General features: G+C 39.6%; 1 protein-coding gene across 3 annotated transcripts in view; it reads left to right on the forward strand.

The window, feature by feature from the left end:
• The window catches only part of LRRC1 (leucine rich repeat containing 1), a 96,340-nt gene that overhangs the window by 52,941 nt on the left and 19,157 nt on the right, over positions 1 to 24,242 (forward strand). For 2 of the 3 annotated variants that reach the window (XM_088530610.1, XM_088530611.1), the window contains exons 11-13: positions 8,629 to 8,744; positions 9,422 to 9,594; positions 11,044 to 11,180. In XM_088530610.1, the coding sequence (XP_088386736.1) occupies positions 8,629 to 8,744; positions 9,422 to 9,594; positions 11,044 to 11,180 (426 nt within the window). Of the gene's footprint in view, positions 1 to 8,628; positions 8,745 to 9,421; positions 9,595 to 11,043; positions 11,181 to 13,495; positions 14,788 to 24,242 lie in introns of those variants that run through there. The other variant, XM_088530612.1, reaches the window with a different exon arrangement.

Raw genomic sequence — 24,242 nt, forward strand, 5'->3', positions numbered from 1 at the left:
TTTGGTTGTTTTGAAAAGGGGAATCATTATACTGTCACAGAGGGATCAGATAGAGTTGCTTTTGTTAGCACTACTCTTTTGTAATCATTTTAGGTAATTCTTCCTCTTTGTTTTCCTACCTGTAATGAACATGTGACTCCTGAGTAGTGGCTCTCGTATAGCACATTGTCACTTCCAAAAATCCGGGAGCAAAAGGGCTTGTCAGGTGGCAGATGGTGATGGGACCTGAGAAGTATCAAGGCTGGGTGCTAACTAGCACCCACTTCCTCTTCGGCCTTGCGGCTTATGGAGCCGTGACGTCTTGAGGAAGAAGCAAAGTGGGAACCAGGAGATGGGAAGAGATCCTGGAGGGGGAGAAGAAGAAAGAGGGGGTGAAAACACAGTGGTTTCAAGAGTGGGAAGAGGTTGCCAGGTCGGTTGCAGAGAAGGGGCTCCACAGGAGCTCTTAGGTATCCCTGTCCAGCCCAGTGGCTTCTAAATGCCTGTTGGGGTAGGTGGTGGGAGGGGGAACATGACGTGGGCACTGAAGCTCCTCAGGCAGGACAGTTTGCTCTCCACAGAGGTGCTGCTAGTTCTGAACCAAAAATTGCTGCCAGTGGACCCTAACTGACTGCATAAATGAGAGCAAGAGAGGATCCCAGGAAAAACAGCTTTCGGAGTTGGGTGTTGGATGATATTTTTGATCTTGTTCTCCCTCAGTAGAAGATTTTCTTTGCTTCTATGAAGAACTTAAAACACCCATGGAATGTGTTAAAGGATTTTTACTTGAGCCTTTGTGCTTGAGCCTATATAATGTCGCGCCTAAGTTCACCTTGAAGCAGAACTGCTCTGAGTATGTTACAGCATGTGAGGTTTTATGGGCGCACTGTATTTCCAGATTCATCATTCATAGCTCATGTAGTATTAAGTGCCCCTAGCTCAGGATGTCCATAGTACTGGAAAAGGGGAAATCTCACAAATAATTTTTGTGTATTGGGGCAGGTTGGGGAAAAGTGGAATGCCCTGTCTGTCAAACATCACAGGGAAAACAGTCTATCATCAACCTGCACAAACAAAAGCAGTAGCTTATTGGCCTACGTAGGATGTGCAAGATCTGTAAACAGGCTGTTCCTGGGTACTTGGAGATGCTGTAGGAAGCCTGTAGCAAGTGGGGGAGATAGAGAGGGGGAGCACTGAGGCTTGGGAGGACCAAGGACAAGGGTGAGAGAAGGTGGCTTGGAGTCAGGAGAAAGTAAAGTGGCATTAATGTGTGTGTGTGTGTGTGTCTAGGGAAATAAAAGAAGCAAGGATTTGGTGCAGGAGAAGGTATTGATGCTGAAGAAGCCAGGGACTGGGGCCAGAACAGGGAGGGTGCCAGCGGTGTTGAAGCAAAGAAAAACCTGCACGGAGGATGTTACTGCACGCAGGGCTTCTGGCCAGCAACATGGGAGGGAGGGACACTATTGTACAAGGGGTGACATAAAGTAAAGGGTGAGTGTGTTTGGGGAACGGGGATGATGAGGAAGTAGAAATGTTGCCTGAAACAAGGTGAGCTGGAGGGTTGTAGGAAGTCCAGAAGACACATATGGAGTCACTTCACAGGGAGTGTGGCGGGGAAGCTGATGAGTGTGGAGACCTCCTTGGTATCTACTTCTTTGAAATTGACTTCTTTTTCTGTAAAGGTCTCCGCTTGTGTATCTTTCTTATTAGAGGAAACACTTTGAAATTACATCTAGCATAAGGTTTCCCAAATGTTTCATTAAAATATATATATTTTTTTCCTCTGTGGAATTTGTTTTAGAATCCCTTGAAATTTAAAGAAATGAGTCCTCCTCTAACAGGAGGTAGTTTCTACCTTCTAGATCCGAATTCAGAGCTAGCAGTGGTAACAAGTGAAAAGTAAGTTGCTCCTGAATCCATAAACAGCTTATGTAATGGCTTGTCTGTATAATCTTCTTTGTGTCTGTGCATTGCAGGACCAACTATCTAGCCACACAGACTTTCAATTTCAAATCCATATGCTTAGGCAGTGCGAGAATATATTTTTCCCTCAAGTCTTTAGATTGCTTTTTAAAAATGCTGAAATGCTAGTTTTGAATAGACAGTTCTCTGCTCATGTTTGCTTCTGGTGCTTCCTTTTCCTTGTGTAGCATTCTTCTTAACCTCTAGCCTTTTGCTTTAAACCAAACATGAGCAGTTCTGTAGTTCAAGTTTTCTAGTTAGAATCCAGAGGAATTCAGCAGTCACACTTTATAGCTCTGAAAGGAAAATACTCTATGCGGAGACAGTGCACAGGTATATCAAGTGCTGTTTGCTGCAATGCAAACTATGCACAGGAACAACTTCAGGAGTGTTGATAATGGCAAAGACTATGCCAATGATTGCTGTAAATGGCAGGAAGAACTTGGTGTCTTGATGTTCAGTTTCTGCTCTCCTTGTTTTTGACTTTGGAGAAACAACAGCAAAAAGAAAAAAAATGAAGAAAAGATGAAACATCATCCCTTTTTTTTTTTTTTTTGCATTTATTTTCCTTTCAAGCTGACTAATGAATACTTAGTCGGTCACAAGCTTCTGGCACCAGGCATTTTCAACACCGCTGCCTGCTGTGGGTTGCTCAAGATGACTCTTGAGATAGCAGGGGAAGATTGTGGTCTCAGCCCTTTGCATGGCAATCGGTATTCGCCTTTGTACACAGAGGCAAAAAGGTGGGAGTAGACCATGTGCTGCCAATATTCTTGCTTGATGCCTTTCTTCCTTCTCCATCCTGCTTTTTCTGCTCCTTTCTCTGGCCAACAAAACTACAGGATCAGCTGTGAGATGGTGACCTTCATCCCTAAGAACCGGGTGCAAGACAAGCTTTTTGCTTTCCCACCTCAGGACTTCTGTTGGAGGGGAAAGTACTGTAGAGTCTAGCAACATGGTGTATAGGAAAAGGGGGACCTTATGCTGAAGAAGAGAATATCTCTACCGTGTCATATATCTACATACTTGTGTATCTGCCCCTACCTCCAGGCTGCTCCTGGCAGCAAAGAGAGTATTTATAGATGCAGTATCAGAAACTGTGTGTCTGTTATAATATAGCCTGGTGAGTTAACTTACAAATTCTTTTCTCTCTCTCTTTTTTTTTTTTTCCTTTGGTTAGCAGTTTACCAGGATTGGATTGGATTTTGGGTTACCCTTACATTAGCAGATGGTTTCTGTGCAGACCTGTAAAACGAGTCTCTACCTTCTGCTGTAAAATTTCTTGAGATTACTGAGCAGTTTGAATGCAGTACCTCTTCAAAGTTTCCTGGTTCACATGCTCTTCTGTATCTGGTTTCGGTATATAAGGTAGATCTGAAACAGCTGAATGTCTGACAAAGAGTTGAGTCACTGGCAGGTTTTTTCTTCAGTATCTCGTCATAGAGCTTGATCCCTCTCTAAATGAAGCGAATGGCGAAACAGATTTCAGCAAGAACCAAGTATGTCTAAACCTGCTCAGAGTTACAAATGTTTTTCCCTTCAAACTTGAAAGACCTGCCCGGTGACTCTTTAGTCTTGAAATCCCACCCTGGCACTGGAGCTCTGGTGAAACTCGTGTGTTGATTTTGGCACTTATATAAATAACCTCCTTAGAATGTTTTCCAGTTCATGCGCTTTGGTTAATGAGTCCCTACAACTTGCAGAGATCTGGTAACGTGTCCTTCCTGGCTCTGCTGTGTATTGTGCTGAGAATATTACTGCAGTAGGTGAAGCTGTAGGTTTGTTTGGGTATAACTGTGCTTTTTAGCTTTTTTTTAAAAAAAAAAAAAAAAAACAATTTTAGTCCACTTTGTTATTTCCTGCTCTTTCTGGCTTTCACTTCCTTTGTCCCTTCCCCTTTCTCGTGCGTGTAAAAGTGTGTGTGTGTCTTGAGGGAGGCAGAAGGGAAAACAGAAAGGAAAAACACAGGACAACTTGAGCCAGCTGGAAGAGAAGCTGGGGTGCTGTGCCCCTTCTGTGCTGTTCAGCAGTGGTGCAGGGATGTTGCAGTGAATTTATAGAAACTAGTTCATTTAAAGTTTAGTTGGACGGTTTCTTCCATCTCTAAATATGTTCTGTCCTTGAAGATAAAGGATTAAATGCGTATTATCTAGGGGCAAGGGAAATTCTGACTTTATCTGCTCTGAATCCAACCAGAATTCTGGTTATGATGCCCTGAAAAAAGGCTTCACAACAAAATAGGAACTATGTTTTAATTTCCTGTTTATTAATGTGAATTGTATGAGCCTATTAAGAGTTCTTGGTAGTGACAGCTGCACTGAAACTTGCGTTAAGAGGTGTCACTAGTTCTTCAGTTGAACTACTGACGTACTAAAGAGTAATTATGGTTAGTATTTATCACAATTTCATATTTTTGCGTAGCTTCTATGTGCATGAAAGTTGCTAACAAAGTAGAGTTGATCAGTAGTTTTTGTGCATTTAAATTTTTTTTTGGTCTCATAATCTGTTATTCAACTAAAGTAATTTTAAGGTCTTTTAAATTTCCCACCTTAAATTTGTGTTCTCGAGCAATGATAGCATGAGCAGATGTCTCAGTGTTATCAGGGAAGCCCAGTCAGTGATGCTGATGATGCTTCCCGTAACTGGTAGTTGATCTCAAGAGGAAGTACAAGCGAATCTTCGGGAGGAATCTAAATGGGAAGAGGGGTGAATTTGTGCATTCCTCTTGAGTTAATCTGCAGAGCTGCAGGAGTTCAGCTGTGGAGGAATCAACAGCAGGAAAGGAAGAAGCGAATGGCAAGCACGAGGCTATCCTAACAGAGGAGAAATGCAGTAAGGGTCAGGTGATCAAAAATATGGAGCTGATGCAGGCCTCAAAACCACAGTCTGTCTGCAGGAGCGAAGAGGATTCATGGGAAACATCAGCAGAGAAGTGTTGTGATAAGGCTGACAGTTCGGGAAGGCTGTTCAAGGTGGACTGGCACGGTCTGGGTGGGTATCCGAAGAGTGGAAGGCTGAAGGAGTGGACATGGTCATAGAGGGAACTTTTAGCAGCCAGGTTGGCACGTTCTCGGTGCACACCCAAGTCTTGCCCTCTCTCCAGAATGAGGAAGCTCTTAGAAAGAGCAGTCTCAGTCTGAGACTGAAGAGCAAGAAGACTCTGTAAGGGTAGACGTTTATATGAAACCTAGAGGAATCTCGATGACACCCATACTCTGATGCAAGTCCACCTACAAATAAACAATTTTTTTCAGCTGTTACAGCTGTAGAATTGCTGATCTCAAAATGAATAGCTTGTAGGAATTGTTTTTCTCCTCGGATTCATTCTGACTAATGGCTTTTGTTTAATCTGGGCTGGTTATTTTGGGGGGTGGTGAGATCAGGCAAGTGAATAACTTCTAACTTAAAATTGCTGGAATAAAATAAGTCTCAGAAGTGTTGTGTATGACTTACACATACACACCTCATTTTTGAGTTGAGACATTTTCCTGCTGTCTGTCTTGTTAAAGAAGAATGTGAGGAGGGCTTTAAGCCCAGAGTCTTTGGAACAGTTATCCATGTGCCTACAACTAAGCACATGCTTGTCCTGTTAACTGAACTCTGTGCTCAAAATGACCTGTGTGCTTACCTGTTAAATGGGCTTGCAGTCTGAAACGTGTCCTTGGTGCATATGTGGTGGTTTGGCAAGGCCTGGTGTAAGCATGTGAGCAACCCCAGGGAACGCATGAGCAGAGCACCTGGCGCTTCCTCACTTAGTGACTCTCGGCCAAACCAGCAAAGTTCTGGTGGGGTTAGAACTTCACAGCTGGTTGCAATGACCGTTTTCTTTCAGCATGCCATTTGCCTCACTGGTACCCCTTTGTGCTGAGGTTTTTCCAGATGTTGGACCAAATGTCTGTCTAGCGCTGGATGGGTGTAATCTTTTTTGAAATGACGCAGTTTTTATTTTTTTGTAACTGCCAGCTTATCTGTTTTTCTGTGATGTCTCACCTGATGTGAACTGCTTGATAGAGGCTGCCTGCATTTTATAAAGACAGTTTTATAAAGAGATTTTTATATCTTCTCTGATATCTTCCCCCAGTCCCTTCTTTCAAAAGTCTTATTTACCTCTGAATTCAAACACAACTTTTAACCATTATTTGTTGACTGAAACTGCAAAGTTAAAATAATTGATAGCAACAACATAGGAGTTCTTTGTAGCAGTAAAAGAATGTATGTTCTGTCTCCATTTGTTGGCATGCTCTTGTCCAGTGTGGATAAAGAAAAATAAATTGAACATCTCTTATATTTTCTTAATTGTTAGCCGCTTGGAAAATTATGGGTCAGGTAAATTGGCAACCCTGTAAGTATTCTTCAGTCCACAGCTCCACTCTTACCTTTCATTAAACTGCTTTAAGTGCATGATGACTGAAGCTGGCTGCTTCCGCTGCTGCATTTTTCATTGCCCAAAGCGTGGAGGTCTCGGTCTCATCAGGGCTGCATGGCTTGCCTCGTCTGTCTGCCTAAACTGTGTGGATCTCTGTGCTCCGAGACTGGAGAACTTGAACTTCATTCCTAGAAAAACAGACACTTTGTGTACAGGTAGGGCATCACTTGCCAGTTCATCCAACATTCACTAACTGTATCTCTTGCTTCTCACGCCGCCTCATGTTAGATGCACCAACTAGACACTTAGTGTGTGTGTGTGTGTATATATATATATTTTTTGATATGGCACTCCATATTCTGTGAACATGTCGAGGCACATTATTTAAGCATCTAGATATACTTTAAAGTGCTTAGCAGAATTATTGTCCTAAAAATGTTCACTTATGGTTTGAATGCAAATTTCTGGGGCCTTTGATTCATGAGCTAAAGTGACCAACGAGAGTGCAGGTCCTGGTGTACACCCAGGGCCTGAAAAGCTCACGCTTTTGTGAAGCAGCTGCAGCTTGCAGTGAGTTCAGTGATTTATGGGAAACCATCCCACATTTTGCTTTGTCAACATAAAGCTGTGATGTAACTTTGCACTGTAAATAGCTTGTGAATCAGAAGCCTTGAGCAGCTGATGCTGATAGCTGCTGTCTTCTGTTAAGATGCCTGTGTAATACAGAGGAAGGTGAGTGGGTGTTCCATTTGCTTGGTTTGTTTTCAAAGTCATAGTTGCATCCTTTCTGAAATCCCCTTCTCCTTGGAAAATGGTGTGGGTTAAATGGTCAAAGTTCTGGATGTTTTTGTTACATTTTGATTGACTTCAGAACTGACAGTTAACTAGAACACATAAGGAAGTAATTTCTGTTTGGATTTGGGGACTTTTGAGCAAGGTTAAGTGAGAGATGTTGGCTATGTCATGGTAAAAGAGCATTCCTCCTTAAAAGGGAGTTGTCCTTTCAGTAGTTGATATAGCTTGTGGCAGAGACACATTTTTAACTCCTCTGAAGATATATATGAAGATATAAATGCATACAATTCTGTTGTAAGTGATGCTTAAAGAAGCATCAGCTATAATAGAATTATATGCGTTTATCTGGAAGTATAGATGTATGAAATATTTTGTTTGCATATTTACATATGTGTAAGTTTAGAAGTCCTGTCTTTGAACTACTAATTTTCAGTAGGTTTGCTGAATGCAGTTCAATTCTAAGTGTGCTTAACTTGAAAACTTCAGAAGATATTTTGCCCCTAATATTTGGAGTAAGGGAAGAAAGCGTGTTTTTTTTTTTTCTTGTATTGTTGTTGTTTTTTGTTTGTTTGTCTCTCATGGTGAGTTTGGGAATTGGAAAGCAAGCAGCAGTGCTTTTTGAACCTACATAAGATAAGCAGGCAAAGGCAAACTTCTTTTGTGACTGGGAACAAAGAGTTACTTGAAGCAGCTTACAAGTTGTTAAAATTAATAATCTCAGTGTTTATAGGAGTAGTAATTGCCATCTGGAACAAAAAGCTGAATGATTCTTTAATTAAATGTAGGGGTTTTATTTTTCTGAAAATATGTACCTGGCCTGAAAAATCTCATCTGTTGTACCCAGAAACTAGTTTGGGAAAGCAGATGCTCATATTTGGTTAAAATGTGAGAGAATATTAGGTTAAATTGGCCCCTGAGATGGGAATCATTATGAAATCAGATGCTTCTAATAAATCAGGACACCAAAGACGTTGCTCATAAAGTCTTTTACTTTTTGTTATCCCTTCATTACTCTTTGCTAATTTGATAAATGTCAGGAGTTAATTGGTTTATTCAGCATTTTGTGTTGCATGAGGCCCCATTGAACTTGTTTCTATATGGTTAGTATGGAAGGGAGGGGGAAGGATTAATATATAAATACAGAATATTGGAAGTTAAAAATAGTACTTTGAGAGAGGTCTACAAAGTGACATCTGTATAAGGTTACTCATCTCTTCCTAGCTTTGGAGGTTGTAAAAGGTAGGTAGAACTTGCCTTCTTTATGAAAACCTATATGTTATTCACAACTAAAGCTGTTCAGGAAGCTACTACAGCTCTCGCTTCAGGCCAGGCTCCATTTAAGTTAACACTCGTTTGCAGACTGTGCCCAGAAGGGTGAAGTGTCTTGTGGCTGTTGTAACTTGGATGTGCTCTGACATATTGTGTGACCTGCACTGCATGCCTTTGCTTGGGTTATAGTACTGCAACAAAAATAGACCTTGGGGTTTTTTCTTTTTTCTTTTTTTTTTCTCTCTTTTCTAATGTAGATCGGGGGGTGCTGCAGTCTCAACGTCTTTTCTGTACGTGACAACAGATTATCTCGAATTCCCCCTGAAATTTCACAAGCCACTGAACTTCATGTTCTGGATGTTGCTGGAAACAGGTAGGAGATTTTTGTATTGTCACATCCTTCTCCTGGTTTTACTTAATTCTCTCTTAACAACAAAAACTTCAGGTATAACTTCACTTGAAGCTATCTGCCTTAATGAAAAATAACTTCACAGCAGAAGTTGACTGTGAAATAAAAATTTTAGTACTAAGTACCTTATCTTGGCAAAATATAATGCAAGTAATGAATATTGTAACTCTGACTTTGTGTTGTTTTCATGAATCTTAACTGATGTGGTTCAGAAATCAAAATAACGTAACGTTACATAAGGTAATGTGAACAACTAGAGGAAAAGCACAGGGCATCCAATTTATGCAGTGTAATTCTTTCATAAGCACTTACATGCTTCTGTTCTGGCAATTGTACATACAAAGCCATAAGGAAGAAAGAGCAGTCAATCTTCTAGCATAATTAACTGCAGTTGAAGAAACATTATTTTATCAGCCTTGCTTTATCTGGTACCCACTGCTACGTGCACTTATGATATAAAGTTAAGCTGCAGGTTCTTATAAGACTGGAATAGCTTGAGTTGATGGATACCACAATGCCTTGTTTGCTGACACCACTTCTCTGTTGGTTCCCACTCAGCAATCTATGCTGAACAAATGCTCATGAAGTTGACTCTTAAGCCTCCTAGATATTTGCCTGCATCTTTTCTTTTTTTCATCTAGGTTGATGTATCTTCCCCTCTCACTGACTACCTTAAAGCTGAAGGCTCTGTGGTTGTCTGATAACCAGTCCCAACCTTTGCTGACGTTTCAGACTGATACAGACCCTGAAACAGGGGAAAAAATTTTAACGTGTGTATTACTTCCTCAAATGCCTTCTGAGCCTGGTTGCCAAGGTAAATACTTTAGTTTTGCTTTCCATATAAATACTTCTTCCTTTAGTGTGTTGCCTGTTACCTAAAAGTTGGTTAACAGGTTTTTGAAACCTGTGCGTTAGCCCTAATAAGCAGAGCTCTGTTTTTTCACATTTTTACCTAATAAAAAAATATATACACACACACACACACACACACATATATATATTTAAACATGCTAGCTTTCAGAACTTTTCAAAATATGGCTGTAAGTACTACTGAATATGCAAAGCCAAATACAATAGATGAAATGCATGAAGAGCTGGAAAAAGAGCGCATAATTGTGTCATCATAGGAAGTTTTCCACTGGGTTGAGTAGTGGTGCCCATATTTGTGTACAATTCATGTACATATTTGTGTACATTTAAAGTAGATATATGTGGTGACAACTGGTGCCTTTCCAACTACAATCTCTTTACTGGAAAAACAATTGAATAGCCGATATTAAGCAGTAAGCACTTAACTTTTTAGCACATTATACTTCTTTCAAGCATAGATGCTGTACAGTAATTTTAGAGCTGCACTAGGGGAGGGTGTTTTTATCCTTTGTGCCTAAACTTGTCTTAGCTCAAACCTTAAACTCTTGTTCTTCAGTTGCTGGCCTGATGCTCCAGTAACTTCTGGGTACTATTTATCTCCCCAGAGCTTTTACAGCAGTTTGTTCAAGGTGATTTATCTGAGCTGATCATTTAAACTCACTCTGTAATCACTGGGGAGTAATTCTTCCCCTCCCAGGACAGCCCTTGCAAAGAGTCCCTAGGGATTGCTCTCCACTCACTGTGGAGGTCAGTGTAGTTCTGTTTGCAGGTTCTAACAAGCTGGAGCAAAGCAGGGGATAGAAACCATTAGGAACAGTAGGACCGATTCAGTTCTGTGTCAGTTTCTGGATTTTAAGAGAATACAGTTTATATTAAATAAGTAATTAACTCATAAGATTTAACAGAAGAAAACAAAACTAGCTCAAGAGTGGTACCCTCTTCCCCGATGAATCTCATGGCTTCAAGAGTAGGAGCCCTTGAGTTAGCAGTAGTAGAAGGATGATGTTAGTAAAAGCAGTGATAGTGGGTTGGGGGGATGTCATCTAGGGAACTGGCCTCCCTAGCATCCCTCCATTGCATCTCTAATTTGAAAGAAGAGCATGTATTTTTGGCAAATATATTAAATTATATTGTTAAATCATCATATCATTAAAACTTCAGCAAACCCAAAACTGTACAAATACAAAAACTTCTCATTTATGTAGGAACTGTGACTGAATGTGTATGCTTGGTAACAGAAAATTAACACTAGTTCTGCTTTCTTTCCAAAATACAGAACTAGGCTATTGTAAACCCAGATGAGTGGTTGTTTGGTTATTACAATTAATAAAAATAAATGTTTTGAGGGTTTAGACTTTCTGTAAATCTTCAGTCGTGTTTGCTGTTCTAACAGATAACCTGCCACGATGTGGTGCATTGGAGAGCTTGGTAAATGAAATGTCAGATGAGACATGGAATGAGCGGGCAGTAAATAGAGTCAGTGCAATTCGCTTCTTAGAAGATGAAAAAGATGAAGAGGATAATGAAATGGTACGTTTTGCAAGCCGTTCGACACCCACAGACACTGTCTCCTTCTTGCAAAAGTGTAAAAAAATGTCTGAGCTGTCTTTCTATAAACATTTCAGCTGTGACTGCACACTTCTTATATGCATGTTTATAGCAGAAACTTTTCTTATTACCTGCCAAAACTTTTCATATTGACTTAAAATGTCTTTTCTTCTGTTTTTTTTCTTCTCTGAACATATTTTTCAGTTCTGATGCAAGACAAATGTTTGCTTTGCATTGTTTTCCTGGGTCTCCTTAAGATGTTTTCCTTCCAGCTTTCCAGAAACCAGATAGGATCTTCCTCCTGCGTCTGTGAAGCTTTACTGCGTGAAACTAGATAGGGCCTAACATAGAATTGCAGCACTCTGGCATGTGTCTCTATTAAGTTTGCTACGCTGTTACAGAGTTTGTCTTGCTTCCTTTTCCATTCTGTCTTTCTTTTCCTTCTTTTTTTTTTTTTTTTTTTTTTTTTTTTTTTCACTATTTGCATGGAAACAACCATAGTGTCCATGAACAGCAAGAATGTTGCTCATTAGTTTCCTACATGAGGAAAGAATGTGGGAACATCTGTCACGGTATTTATAAGACCTCCATTAAGTTGGACACTTAAAGACCGAGTTGCATTTTGATATTCTACTTATTTAACTTAACTTCTCCAACTTTCATTAACAACTAAACAGTGTTCTAAAGTATAAGACTGCTTGAATAAGATTTTCAGCAGGTTAGAAACTAAGTTTTGGTGAAGCCTGATAGCCTAACAAGGGGGTCTAGCCTCTAGGTATGGGCTCCGTGTGTCCGCTTGGTTACTGTCAGCGAACTGCAACAGGGCCGTGCTAGTGTAGGCTCAGTAAATAGTCTTTGCACAGATAGAATGTGGTCTGTTCACTTACTTTGTGTGATGTATATATATAGGGTACTAATGACAGTTTGAGATCTGAACATTTAAAAAACAGAATCCAGAATTCCAAGAACCCTCTCTCTTTTTATAGGGAGGTTTCATGTTCACAGTTTGCCAGAATAAAACTTATTTTAATGTTTTCCAAATGAAAAAAGTGCAAAGCCTCTGTAGCCAAATATATTCCTAACTTTTTCTGCCTTGTTGATTCCATCTACAGTGATGCAGAAATAGACCTTTTAAGGTAATGGGGCTTCTTAGCTGAAAACCAGAGCATTTGAATGGGAATTTGTAGTTGTTTTATCCTCCTCTCCTTCCTCGTGCCTCTCCATTCCCATCTCCTTTGGATATGGCCACAAGATTCAGGGATGTAACAGCCTGTTACTCGTCAGCTGCACTTGGCCTTTGGCTGGGGTGTACTGTGAGTCCCCATAGCTCCCAAATGCTGATGCTTCCTAAGACCTGTGCCAGACTGGGAATGTCCAGTAAGTTACCAGGGCTCATGCAGCATCATGGCTGCTTGAAGTCATGATATTACATCCTGAATTGAGGCAAGAACTGTTTTTGGGAGGAAAACAGAAGCCTATAATCCTAGTGGAGGGAGAGGGAAATTTTTAAAGTGGTCTTGATCGCTATTCCCATTTCTGGGTCATCAGTTCCACTGTAATCTAAATAATTTAAATGTGTAACACTAAAAAATGATTGCATATATATATATATATATATATATATATATGTATATATATATATAACACCGATGCATATTTGTGCAATTATTCTTAGTGAACTAATGGCCTCTAATCTGAAGTTTTTATAATTTTTGTTTTCCTCAAAGGTCTCAACAAAATGATGTTACATCCTTGTATCTAATATGCAATAAAAATGCTCCCTCTCCTTCCCTTCAAGATCTTTGCTTTCAATTGACGAGAGAATCAAACTGTCTGGTGGGGCTGGAAGGCACATAGATTTCCATACAAACATGTAATTGACTTGAGAGAGAGATCTTGAGGGATACTTTCAAAGACAGATGGATTTTGTTTTGTTTTGAAATGTGATCTTAAATCACTTGCATGGGTTTGGGAAAAAAAAAAAAAAGCCAAACCCGGCTATATTTATGAAAGAATCTTTACTTTGTAACCTGTAATTTTACTTCACTGGAGTGGTTTTCAGACTGGTAGTCAAGCAAGGAGAAATTTTACTTCTAGGCAGTTCTTAAAACATCTTTCACTGTCTTCATCAACAAGCAGCTATGAAATAACATCCAAAATAAAACATAGCTTAAAAAGGAAAAGGGAAAAAATGCAATTGACAGCTAATATTCTGTATGTAAATGCTAAAGCCTTGAAAGTGTGTTGTTTTTCAAAGAGATGAAGGCAAAACCACTCATTGCGCTGTTTATTTTTAGAGAACACTTCTAAGGCGAGCCACTCCACACCCTGGAGAATTAAAGAACATGAAAAAGACAGTGGAGAATTTACGGAATGATATGAATGCTGCTAAAGGACTGGATTCAAACAAAAACGAGGTCAATAATGCCATTGACAGAGTGACCACTTCTGTGTAGAATTTCATCTCCAGGTTTTACCTCCTGTGTCTTCCCCTGCTGTTGAAATGTTCCTGTCACCTTCTGGGACCTCACTGAGCCCCTCTTGTCTTTAACCAGAATCCGATTCATCGTCTCCATGTATGTGAACAGTGCTGCCCGCTGGAAGGAAGTGCCTTATTTCATCCAGGCAGTGAACCAGTAATTTCCAAATCAATATTGTAATTTTAATAGTGCTAGGTTTTTTTAAAAAAGTATAGCACACTACTGTAAACAGAATACATTATTTTTGTCTCAAGTACTGGGGAAATAATGCTTTTCTTTTCAGAGTGCTGGGATACCCTTTTCCCAGTGGCTGGATGTGCTGGTGAGAAATATAGTTTTGTGGAAAATTGATACAGTTTTTTATTTTTTTGGCAGCTCAGATGGTGTAAATTTTAAAATTTTGTATAGGAGTTTCATAACAAAATGGTGTATTTCATTTTTAAGAGAAAATTTGTCTTAAGCGGTACATATTTTAGTATTTGTGGAAGAGAACAGATTACATGGACAACTGTATTCATTTATTTGTACCACCCATTGTGCCTTAATGTGTTTTATATGTTGTATTAGTCTTAAGAGAACTATCAAACCTTGAGAAATTTGAGTAGATTTAAACTTGGTGTCCTGGTTTAGATATGGTCTAAATTTCAGACATAAATTTGTTGGGACTTTCACACAACAGAACTTATGTTTATAGCATGGGATTTTAGTTTGTGAAGCACAAATGTTAGTTTTGTTGTATACAGGGTTAAGATAAAAAGACCAAACTGCTATTGTTTATTACATAATGCACTCACACTTTAACTTAGCTGTAATGAAATGTCTTGTTTTGGATGTGGTGTTGAATTGCAGTCAATAGAAATTCATGCTTCCATGTTTTTAAATGTGCCATCTGTCAAATAACTTGAAAAACAGCACAATAGACTTTCAAAAGCACAGTATAAAACTAGTTTTATGTATAACACAAGAAAGCATGATTCTTTAAAGTGCTTTGGTGGTTTTATATAAGTATATAAAACCAAAATAAAGAAAAAAAAAACCCTTTAAAACCCTCACTAGATCTATTGTATCATTATAATAGCAATTAAAGTGCGTATGGAATAATGCTGAAATCCATTATCAGTGTTACTGAGTTGCACTTCCAGTGGTTCAGTGTGGATTTCAGGCCGTTATTAAATCTTTGAGTTCTGGTTTGCTTATAAGGGTAACCCTTATCTGAGATTAATTCAGTAAATAACTGTTGTGAAAAGGGTTGACAAAAACTGTTTTAAGGCATAGGTAATGCAATGCAGAGTTGCACTGAGAAGTGTCCTGTATTGCTCCTGCCCGTGGTCTGGCCTGGGAGGAGGGAGGTGGAGAAAGTGGTGTCACATCCACTCTATCCATAGGCTCTATCCATAGGCTCCTGATGCAGAGGCTGCTTCTGAGACTTGAAAAATTAATGACTCTTTGGTGTCTCGGGATGCTGTGTGTGCAGAGACCACTGACTCTTTCCATGTAGGTCCTGAGCAGCCTCACTTCAGAGCAAAGATTTGAAATATGTAGTGTGAGCTGATGCAATTAACCCAAGCTTCCATAAAGTGAAAGACCACAACACTTCTGCCTCTATGATGGACCTAACCACTTCCTTCCTTGCGCTTAGTATTTTCTCCAGTATATGTTGGTTTTATGGGGGATTCTGGGAGATGATGGGGAAGGAGGAGGTTGCGGAACACTAATAATTTCTTTGTTAAAATTATCAAATGCTGAAGATTATAAATTTTCAGTTTATGTCTTTGTGAAGCTGTAACAAAAACTATTGCTGTCTTTTTGGCATTGAACTAGTAGGTAATTTAAAGCACTGCCAAATATTTCTCATCCTGATGTAAACTTTGAGACTTACCTGGAACAGATGCAGTTCGATAGGTATTATGTTAGTTTAGGATAATGAATTTCACTCTTTCCAAAGTAGACTTTTCCTAGTTGTACTTGGTAAGCTGCTATTAAAATAAAACCAGAAATAAGATGAGATTTTGGTATAGTTGACTGTAACCTTGAGTAGAATTTTCCTTTAAAGTACTCACAAATAAAAGTGGAAAGTACTTGGACTGTATAACTAGAGCACAAATAAATGTCAGTAAATCCATCTGAGATGAAAATGAGTCCTTCAGAGAAGGCAGATTGAAGCAAAGACAGCAAGACTGTGCGCTCTGCAGTGACGACTACAGTGTTTGCCAGTTGGGGTGTGGGTGCGTGTGCTCAAGAACTAAATAAGTGAGATCAAGCAGTAGCGTGAAGGGAATGTGTGAAGCTTGGATTTTGACCCTGTCATGAAAAGAGAATAATTAACTGTCCTTGTGCACTTATTCCACCCTGCTGAACTCAATCCATAACCTGTTGTAGCTTTATGGTGGGTGCTTTGTCATTAAGCAGTTGTGTTTTTTACCCACAGGCAAGCTTGCAGGAACTGTGGAGGAGACCAAACACAAGTCCTAAGACAGGCATCTATACCAATATACACCAGTTGCATCAATGTTGACATGAAACGGTTGCCAAGAAATCAACTTTTGATTTCACAGTGTGAGGAATGTGTGTTTTGGTCCTGGCATGGAAGCTGTGCGGGAGCACTGTTCCCTTGCACGGCCTTTCACCCTAGCCCTGTAGAAGCTGGGTGGCTGGTTTAGACTGTAGAAACCCTAGCCTAAGAGAAGAGGCTTGAATTGCTTATTGAAGACATCTATTTCTCTCTCTTGCTTCCTAGAAGAAAGTAACTAAATTCAGAAAGGAATCCAGCGTTTGTGTGACTGGAGACTGGGGAAGTGCCTTACCAGAGCGTCCTGCTGCTGTCCCTGAGAGACAGTTCCCAAATTTTCGTGCATTTAGAAGTCTGTCCTCATTGTGTGAATCTGTGTGATGAAAGTCTGAATGTTCATTATTTTTCTTTAATGAGGATCTGAGGAAGAAGTGTATTTTTTCATCTAAGCTAAAACTATCGCACTTTGTCTTGGTAAGTCTTGTTTATACTCCTGGTGTAAGGCAGTTTGAGGTGCTGCTCTACCAGCACTACCAGTAGTTCAGCGGTTTAACCTATCTGATGAAGAATGTTTGGAGAAACTGGCAGTCTGTACGTTTTTTCCAGGCTAATAAAAACTTGAGCAACAGCTACTGGAAGTGTGGAGAAATAGCAGTCGGGATGTCATTTATTCTCATGGATAGCCCATGTTCAAACAGTGACAAGGTGGCTACCCTCTCTCTCCCCTAAATCCTGAGTGTTTGCTCCACAGCCTCTCCCCTAAATCCTGAGTGTTTGCTCCACAGCCTCTGCCGTGAAAGAGGTGCTTTACATGTCACTCCAGCTTATCAAAACTGCAGCTGCCGAAAAACAGTCCTGAGCTCTCACCTGAGAGCTGCAGAAGCAACCTGAAAGATGCCCACCATGAATTCTGGGGAGAAATACCTAGATGCTTCCCTTGGAAAGTGGTGGTAACCATTTGTAAAGTCATGGTTGCTAGCAGGACTTGTTTTGATTTGTGAGAATTACAGTAAATGAGGTGACAAAAAGTGACCGTCTTAATGGCTGCAGCCCCTGGGCTTGCTCTTTTTGGCTGCTTTGGGTACCCTTGTTATCCTAACAGTGCTGATAAGGGTCCAGGTAATTTTAACTCGATTCTACAGGCAGAAAAAAAGCCAGTTGTTTATTACGCTGAAGCAACATGCACCTCACACATGAGAGCATGAGCTTTTCTTCCCAGCCTCTGTTTTGGCTCCTTTACTTTGTGTGATGCTTTGAGGAGCCTGAGTAATGAATATAACTGGGGTTTTTAAAGTGTAACTTTTTCTTTCTCTTTCAAGTTTTTCTGCTTTCTTTAATTCCTCTGTAACTCTCTTTGGGCATGGTTATGATGCAGGCCAAGGAAACACTTGCCCATGGCTTAATAGCTGACAGGTAACCAGGGAAAACCAATTGACCACAGTCAGGGAGTAGATTTAATATTAACAGCTCAGTTACTACATGTGGATTGACTTACGGAAAGTCACAGTTCTGTAGTCTCAGAGGGGGAACAAAAGCACTATCTTTGTGTCATTGCTAGCAACAGATTTTTTTTCCCTCTATTGCTATAGGCTTTTTCTAGTTCCTCACATAAATGATACATTGAGACTATTTTTCTGGTTTGAATGCCATTTTTCTGGTAATCAGTGTGTTGTGGGAAAACGAGTGCTGGAAACTTGCATGTGCCTGTACTTTCCAGCCTACAACTGACTTGTTTGTTTTCCAAGACAAGCTGGTCAGGCTGTCTTTTTGTTTATCATTAAGTGCTTTAAACAGAACTGGATGAGGCATTTTAGCTGTTTTGCTGCTTAACACATTTCACTACTTGCTGCTTGAAAGGGCTTGAAAGTTTGAGAAGACAGCAGTGACCCCAAGAATTTAAGTTTTGAAGTACAGTCTCAAGTGCATGAGTTATATGTATTTTTCAGTTGGCTTGGTATGTTGTCTCCTATCTCCAGTTCCTGTCAAACCCAGTAGGCTGTTTCAATAGTTAGCGGGGCATGAGAGGAGATGAAAAAGAAAAACACAGTGGGCTGGTCTTGGCTATCAATAAATGTTTTGGGTGTTTCCTTCCTTCTGAACGGTTTGTGAAATTTTCAGGGAGATGTTGCCTTCCCGCTTCATCCAAAACAAAAGTTATCATTGAAAAGTGTGATTTGGGACTGGGGAGCAGGTATATAATGTCAGGACAGCTTTGTGGGCTCTTTTGCAGGAGCTGTTGATGGATGCTGGGGAGACTGGGCATCTTACGGCCTGTTGTGTGGTTTTATGGCCACAGAAGCACAACTTTTGCATCCCTTGGGAAGAGCTGAGTGCATGTGCCTGGGCTGGCACTCGGATGACCTGAAGAGCAAGGAATCGTAGCCTTCTGGTTTGGAATCAGGAACTTGTTGCTTCTTGCAGTTTGCTTCTTAATAGAGTAACGCCATCAGTGTTAACTGAGACCTTCATAGAGACTTGTCCTCTCCTCACGGCTCCGCATTGGTGCTGTCCTTACCGTGGGCTGCAGCAGTTCACTGGTGCTTCAGAGACAGGATTACGCATATTGCATCTTGCTGTTAATACTAGGAAGTTTACAACTCATGTCCAGTAACCTTTGACACTTTTCTCTTAGTGATCATCTGTTGTTATGAAATGTTGTCCTGACCCAAATCTCTGGATTTGCAGCTGTGGGCATTGTAACAGACATCATCAAAATGTTAGCAACGCTCTTGGCAGTAGACAAGCACTGAATGTGATACCTTTCTACAAAATCCATGGCGAGGAGCACAGTTTGCAAATACAGCCAAATAAACAATATCCTTCCCTGGAGATCTTCCAAACCTGCCTGGATGCCACCTGTGCCACATGCTCCAGGGGGTTGGACTAGATGATCTCCAGGGGTCCCTTCCAACCTCAACCATTCTGTGATTCTGTGATCTTGGATTTAGTTTTGTAAGTATCCATAAAAGAAGGCAGATATAGTGCTGAACTCCTGTAAATTAATTTTATATCAGACCAGAGCTCTTAACTAGCTTCCTTTGGTTCTGAGGCACTCTAGCATATTCCTGCAATGTACTCTAATGAACCAAACAGTTTCTGGTACAGATCTCTCCCAGTTCTTTGACAGTTTTACCCAAACCCAGAATAAATGAGTTCCATTAAACTTTCAAAATAGCTTATAGCAGATATGATTGTCCTATGTTTCTGGAAGATTAAACAAAGTACTACTTGCCTATGGAAATCACTGAATTTATCTCTCTCTATAGCTTGTTGATGATATCGTGTGCTTCCAGCAAGCAACTCCAAAACAAAATTTAAAGAAACTAACAAAAGACTGCTTATTTGAATGCTACTGTTGGTCTTTTTCCAATCAGAAGGTGAGAAAAGAGCAAGTTGGAAGAGCATTCGCACAATGGATGATTTTAACCCAACCTTTCAGATTTTTTCTAAAATCGTATATTTGGAAAATTCAAAAAATGTATTCTGGCCAATTAATACTTGAACATCAAAGTTTAAAATTAAGTCATGTATTTACCACTAGCAAACCTTCCCTGTGGGAAACTTGCTTCAATAATCTGTTCAGGCAACTTTTATGCTGCTGCTTCTGAAGTGAAAGCGTCTTCAAGTATGCCTTTGTTTTTGCAGCGTTTTGTTTAGCTTTCATTCCTATTTCATGTGAATCATGCAAAGCTCTTTCAAAGAAAGCTCTTTGTTCTTTCAGAAGGGAATGAGTCCGAAACAATTTGCAGCTGATAGAACACCATGTTATGAATGACTGTTCATAAAAGGGAGCGTTTCTATCCTAGGAAATACCTTTTTAAAGACATTTTGTAGTTCCCTTATTTACTAATCACATCAGCTATTAAATACCTTTTTAGTAAGCAAATCGACTAGAATGTGCATTTGTGAGTTTGAGCTAGGTAATATTGCAGCAGGAATATTGCAAACGAAGTATTCTAGGTAACCGGAAATTTGCCAGTTTTACCTTGGCTTGGATGTGCCGATGGTTACCACGTATCGCTTAAGTGCTGTGTTGTGGTGTCGCAGTAGGGTTTCAGTACGGTAACTCAAGAAACATGAGTGGTTTTCATTCTTAGCTTTTAGTGTTTGAGCTTTTTGGTTTCTTTTTCATTTGCCAGAACTATCTAGGGAGATACACAGCATTTGCAAACCTTTGTTGCCTGAAGGAAATTCATTCTGTAGAGGATTTATTAGTGAGATCTTATCAGAATAGACACCTTGTACTTTATGAGAACAATTTGTCCTCTTAACATACAGGGCTATGATACAGAAGAGTATTTCTGCTCTGAAGAGAGTGCCTTTGAAAACATGAAAAATAGATTGGAAGGACGTAAAAAGGGAGCCTACCTGACGTGTTGGTGAAGTATCAAAGGAAAACAATCTGTTTACCTGTGAGATGGGATCACTGTTAATGGAGATGAAAAGTGTATTTCCATGCAACTTAACAAATGTTGAGGCCTATAAATACTTTTTTCCCAAAGATTTCTTCTATACCTACAAAACAGTGGAATCACGAGTGCAAATGTCCAGTTTTAAAAAGCACTGAATTCCCCCTTCTCTCTTTATTTTATTCCAGATATTTTAAACAGTCTTTAGACACTCTGTGTTTGCTACTAATAACATGGACCATGTTAATCTTTTTGCATTTCAGCTTTGCCATGCATAGAACACAGAAAAAACCCTTTCTACCTACCTCACAATAGTAAGACAACAATCATATTGTCTGCAAAATTTTGTAAGGAGGACAGATTTATCCCTTCGAATATATTTTCCAGTCAACCTTTTTGTCTTTGAGAGTATGGTCCTAGCATATTGAGCCTAATGAGACGTGAGTTAACAAATTACTGGAGGCTTTTTAGGATGGCTTTATAAAGAGCACAAATCTACTGCTTGTTAGCTGAACTGTGGTAGTTTCTACTACGAGGGATGACCTCAGGTTTTAACACTGTCAGTGGCCATGGGCAAATGATGCACAAGTTAATAGTTTCAGTGGTAAGTCAGAATAATGTTTTTTTAATATATATGTATGAATTGAATAAACAGAATGATTGTTTGCTTTATATTCTAGCCCAGCAAACAATAAACCTGAACCTTTTACCTACATTTTAGCACAATCTTTGCATATTGCCTTCTCAGAGAGGATTGTAGGACCCTGGTTCCCTAACACTCTGGCTCCCCTGTATAGGGGGCTCTTATAAAAGCAGTTTCACTATTTGGTTACATATAGTGTAGACCTAATGAGAAGGTGACAATTCTTACTCAGAATTGTCATGCTGTTTCTGTCTTGTCTTATAGCCTCTTGTCTTATGGGACAAGAATTGGTCAAACTGTGTTTGGGAGGCTGTTGCTTAGGGTTGAAGCTCAGGGTCAAACGGGATGAGGCAATTCCTTGGTAAAAGCTAAATGTATCTATGGATATTTATAGAGTGAGTTTCTACTGAGTTTATATAGTGAGAAGGATTTGAACCACATACGGAAAAAGCCTGAATGCTGGGAGACCACCCAGCATATCAGCTATCCAAAATAAAACAATCAAAAGCAATTTTAGATAGCATGTTGATTAGAATTTTTATCTTCTTAGTTAACCCTGAATAGGAAGCGAAGTTTCAGAGAGTGCCTGTATTTCCTTACTGGAGGGAAGTAGCATGGAAGTACCAAGCCCTATCCCGCCTTCTGCTTCGTGAGCTCTCGGGAATGGGAACCACTAATGCAACGTTTAATGTTTGTGCTGCTTTTGCATTCAGTTTGTTGATGAACCGAACCTACAGGCAGCATGAGTGGACTGAGATACATGGTTTAGAGCAACCAGAAATCCTGGCTGTTTAACAGCAGCTGGTGGCGCTGGTGACTCTCAGTGCGGTTCAAAATGTGATTTAACAGCTGACTTCTTACAGAGACAAAGCATATATTCTACATACAAATTATACTGTGAGCTATGATCTTTTTAAAACTCACAGAAAGGTACTGAAATAATCCTTGCACATTTCCAGTCTGTTCAACCATACTTTAAATAAATAAATAAAGCAAATGAAGAATCCCAAGGGGACCTGCTTCAGGAACAAGAGACTGGCAGCCTGTGCAAGCTTGTCTGATCTTCCTGTCTTTCTCATCTTTAGATTTAATGGGGCGCTGATACCTTTGGTGTTAACACTAGTGGGAACTTTGTGCGTTGATGTGAACGTAACCGTTTCTCATTAAAAGGGAAAACATAGGATTAAAGAATTACAAAATCAAAATCAAACGTATGTTTAAACCATGTGAATGAGCTGCTGATGGGTCCACTGTAAGTTTGATGATACTTTTTGTTCGTTTCTTTGTTTCTCCATTCTCTTTGCTTGCCGGATCATGTGCCTTAACATACCTATTGATATAAGACTGTTTTGTGCTCTTGGTTTTACATCACCTTAGGAAATTTTAAAAGCAAGTTTAAAAGAAAGCTTGAAAGAAAGATTACTGTGCAAAATGACCCCTGAGGTTCACTGTAGCTAAGGTATACCCACAACCTTGAATCAAGTTTCTGAAAATTCCTTCTTCCTGTGTCTGAAGCAAATTAAGATCTTACTAAGCAGAATGGTAAAATACGGTATACAGAGAAAAAGATAAGTGAGAAACAGTGAAATGATAAATAGAAAATATTGGTACTATGTGTGAAAGTACTGTGGGTAATCTTGCCTGGTAATGGGTATATTTGAGCAAGATTATTTGAAGCTGCAGGTAATTGAAGAATAACAGAAGAATTTGAATGTTAGGTGATTTTGCTTCATAAGACATTTTGCTTTTAACCATGTATGTTGAATGTACCAGCTTAATTCTGTAGTGCACTCTTATGGGTTTGGGAGCATGGGATGTTGGACGTTTCTTGAAAAAGTTTAGAGGTATTTTTGCTCTACCTTCTATTCGGAAATATATGCTGTCTCAAGATGAGTATCTGGAGTGATATCCAGAAAATGCTCAGTCCCTGTGCTCTTGATATTGGCAGCCTTTGCATGTCTCAGGTTGTTTATCCAGAAGTTGCACATCACTTCTGGAAATAGTCCTTTGCTTTTTGTTTGTTTGTTTGTTTTTGCTTTTGGGTTAATCTAGATTTTAGCTCCCTTATAATGAAATGTTGATTATGAATTGTTACAGGTTCTGGCAAAGAAGGCAGTAGGGGTGGGGGATCCAGTCCTGAAGCCCTTCATCAAATCTCGATAACAGTCTTGCATTGTTCACAAGCTTTTGTCCTTTGCAGCATCAAATCAGTAATAATACTATGAAGAGTTCATTCAAAGAAACAGAGGTTAACAACAGCCCGTGGACCTCTCCTCTTTACTTGTGATATTTTTTTAAATATCTTGTGTTTTGTTTACCTGAAAGGCTCTCAGAAATGCATAAGCTCTATGTGTGAAGGGGGAGAGGTAGGGATTTTTGTTTGTTTGTTTTTCAGATGTAAATAAGTAACAGACACTTTGAGAAAATTGGACTATAATTGCATGCAGGAAGATAAAATGCAGTAAATTACTCTTTTCTCCAGTCTTACCTTTTTCTTCCTGTTTTGAAAATCAGCAAACCCTTAAAAGATCAATTTATCAAATTGTAATCTGTAATTTAGCATTGTAGATTATATCAGTACCATTCAGCAGAAAATACTGTGCAAAGAATAACGAAAATGCAGAAGTAATTATTGATAGGTTATTTAATTCAAGATGTGACATGAAACAGTCACCAAGTCTAAGTGCTCGTGGTTATTTTCTTAATAGCACTGAGTAGATCATTAATGAAGATGGTAGCTGGCCAGGCTCCTTCCTCCAAGGCGGCGTCGCTTCCGAGCGCAAATCTTGCTGAAGATTCCCATTAACTTCAGCATCTTAGCACGTGCTTTGCGTCGTCTGTCCATTAACTAGCAAAATGCCTCTCTGGGAATAAAGGTACCTCCCAAGGTAAAATGGGGAATCCCTGTATTTTTGAGGTGATAAAAAACCTTGCAGAACTTGCCAGGCAAATTCAGCATGTATGTACTTCATGCACTTACTTAAAATCATTGCCTACTATTTT

This window comes from Tinamus guttatus, unplaced genomic scaffold, assembly GCF_059628265.1.
Source record: "Tinamus guttatus ecotype Peru unplaced genomic scaffold, ASM5962826v1 Tinamus_guttatus_pri_ptg000383l, whole genome shotgun sequence".
NCBI classification, from domain to species: domain Eukaryota; kingdom Metazoa; phylum Chordata; class Aves; order Tinamiformes; family Tinamidae; genus Tinamus; species Tinamus guttatus.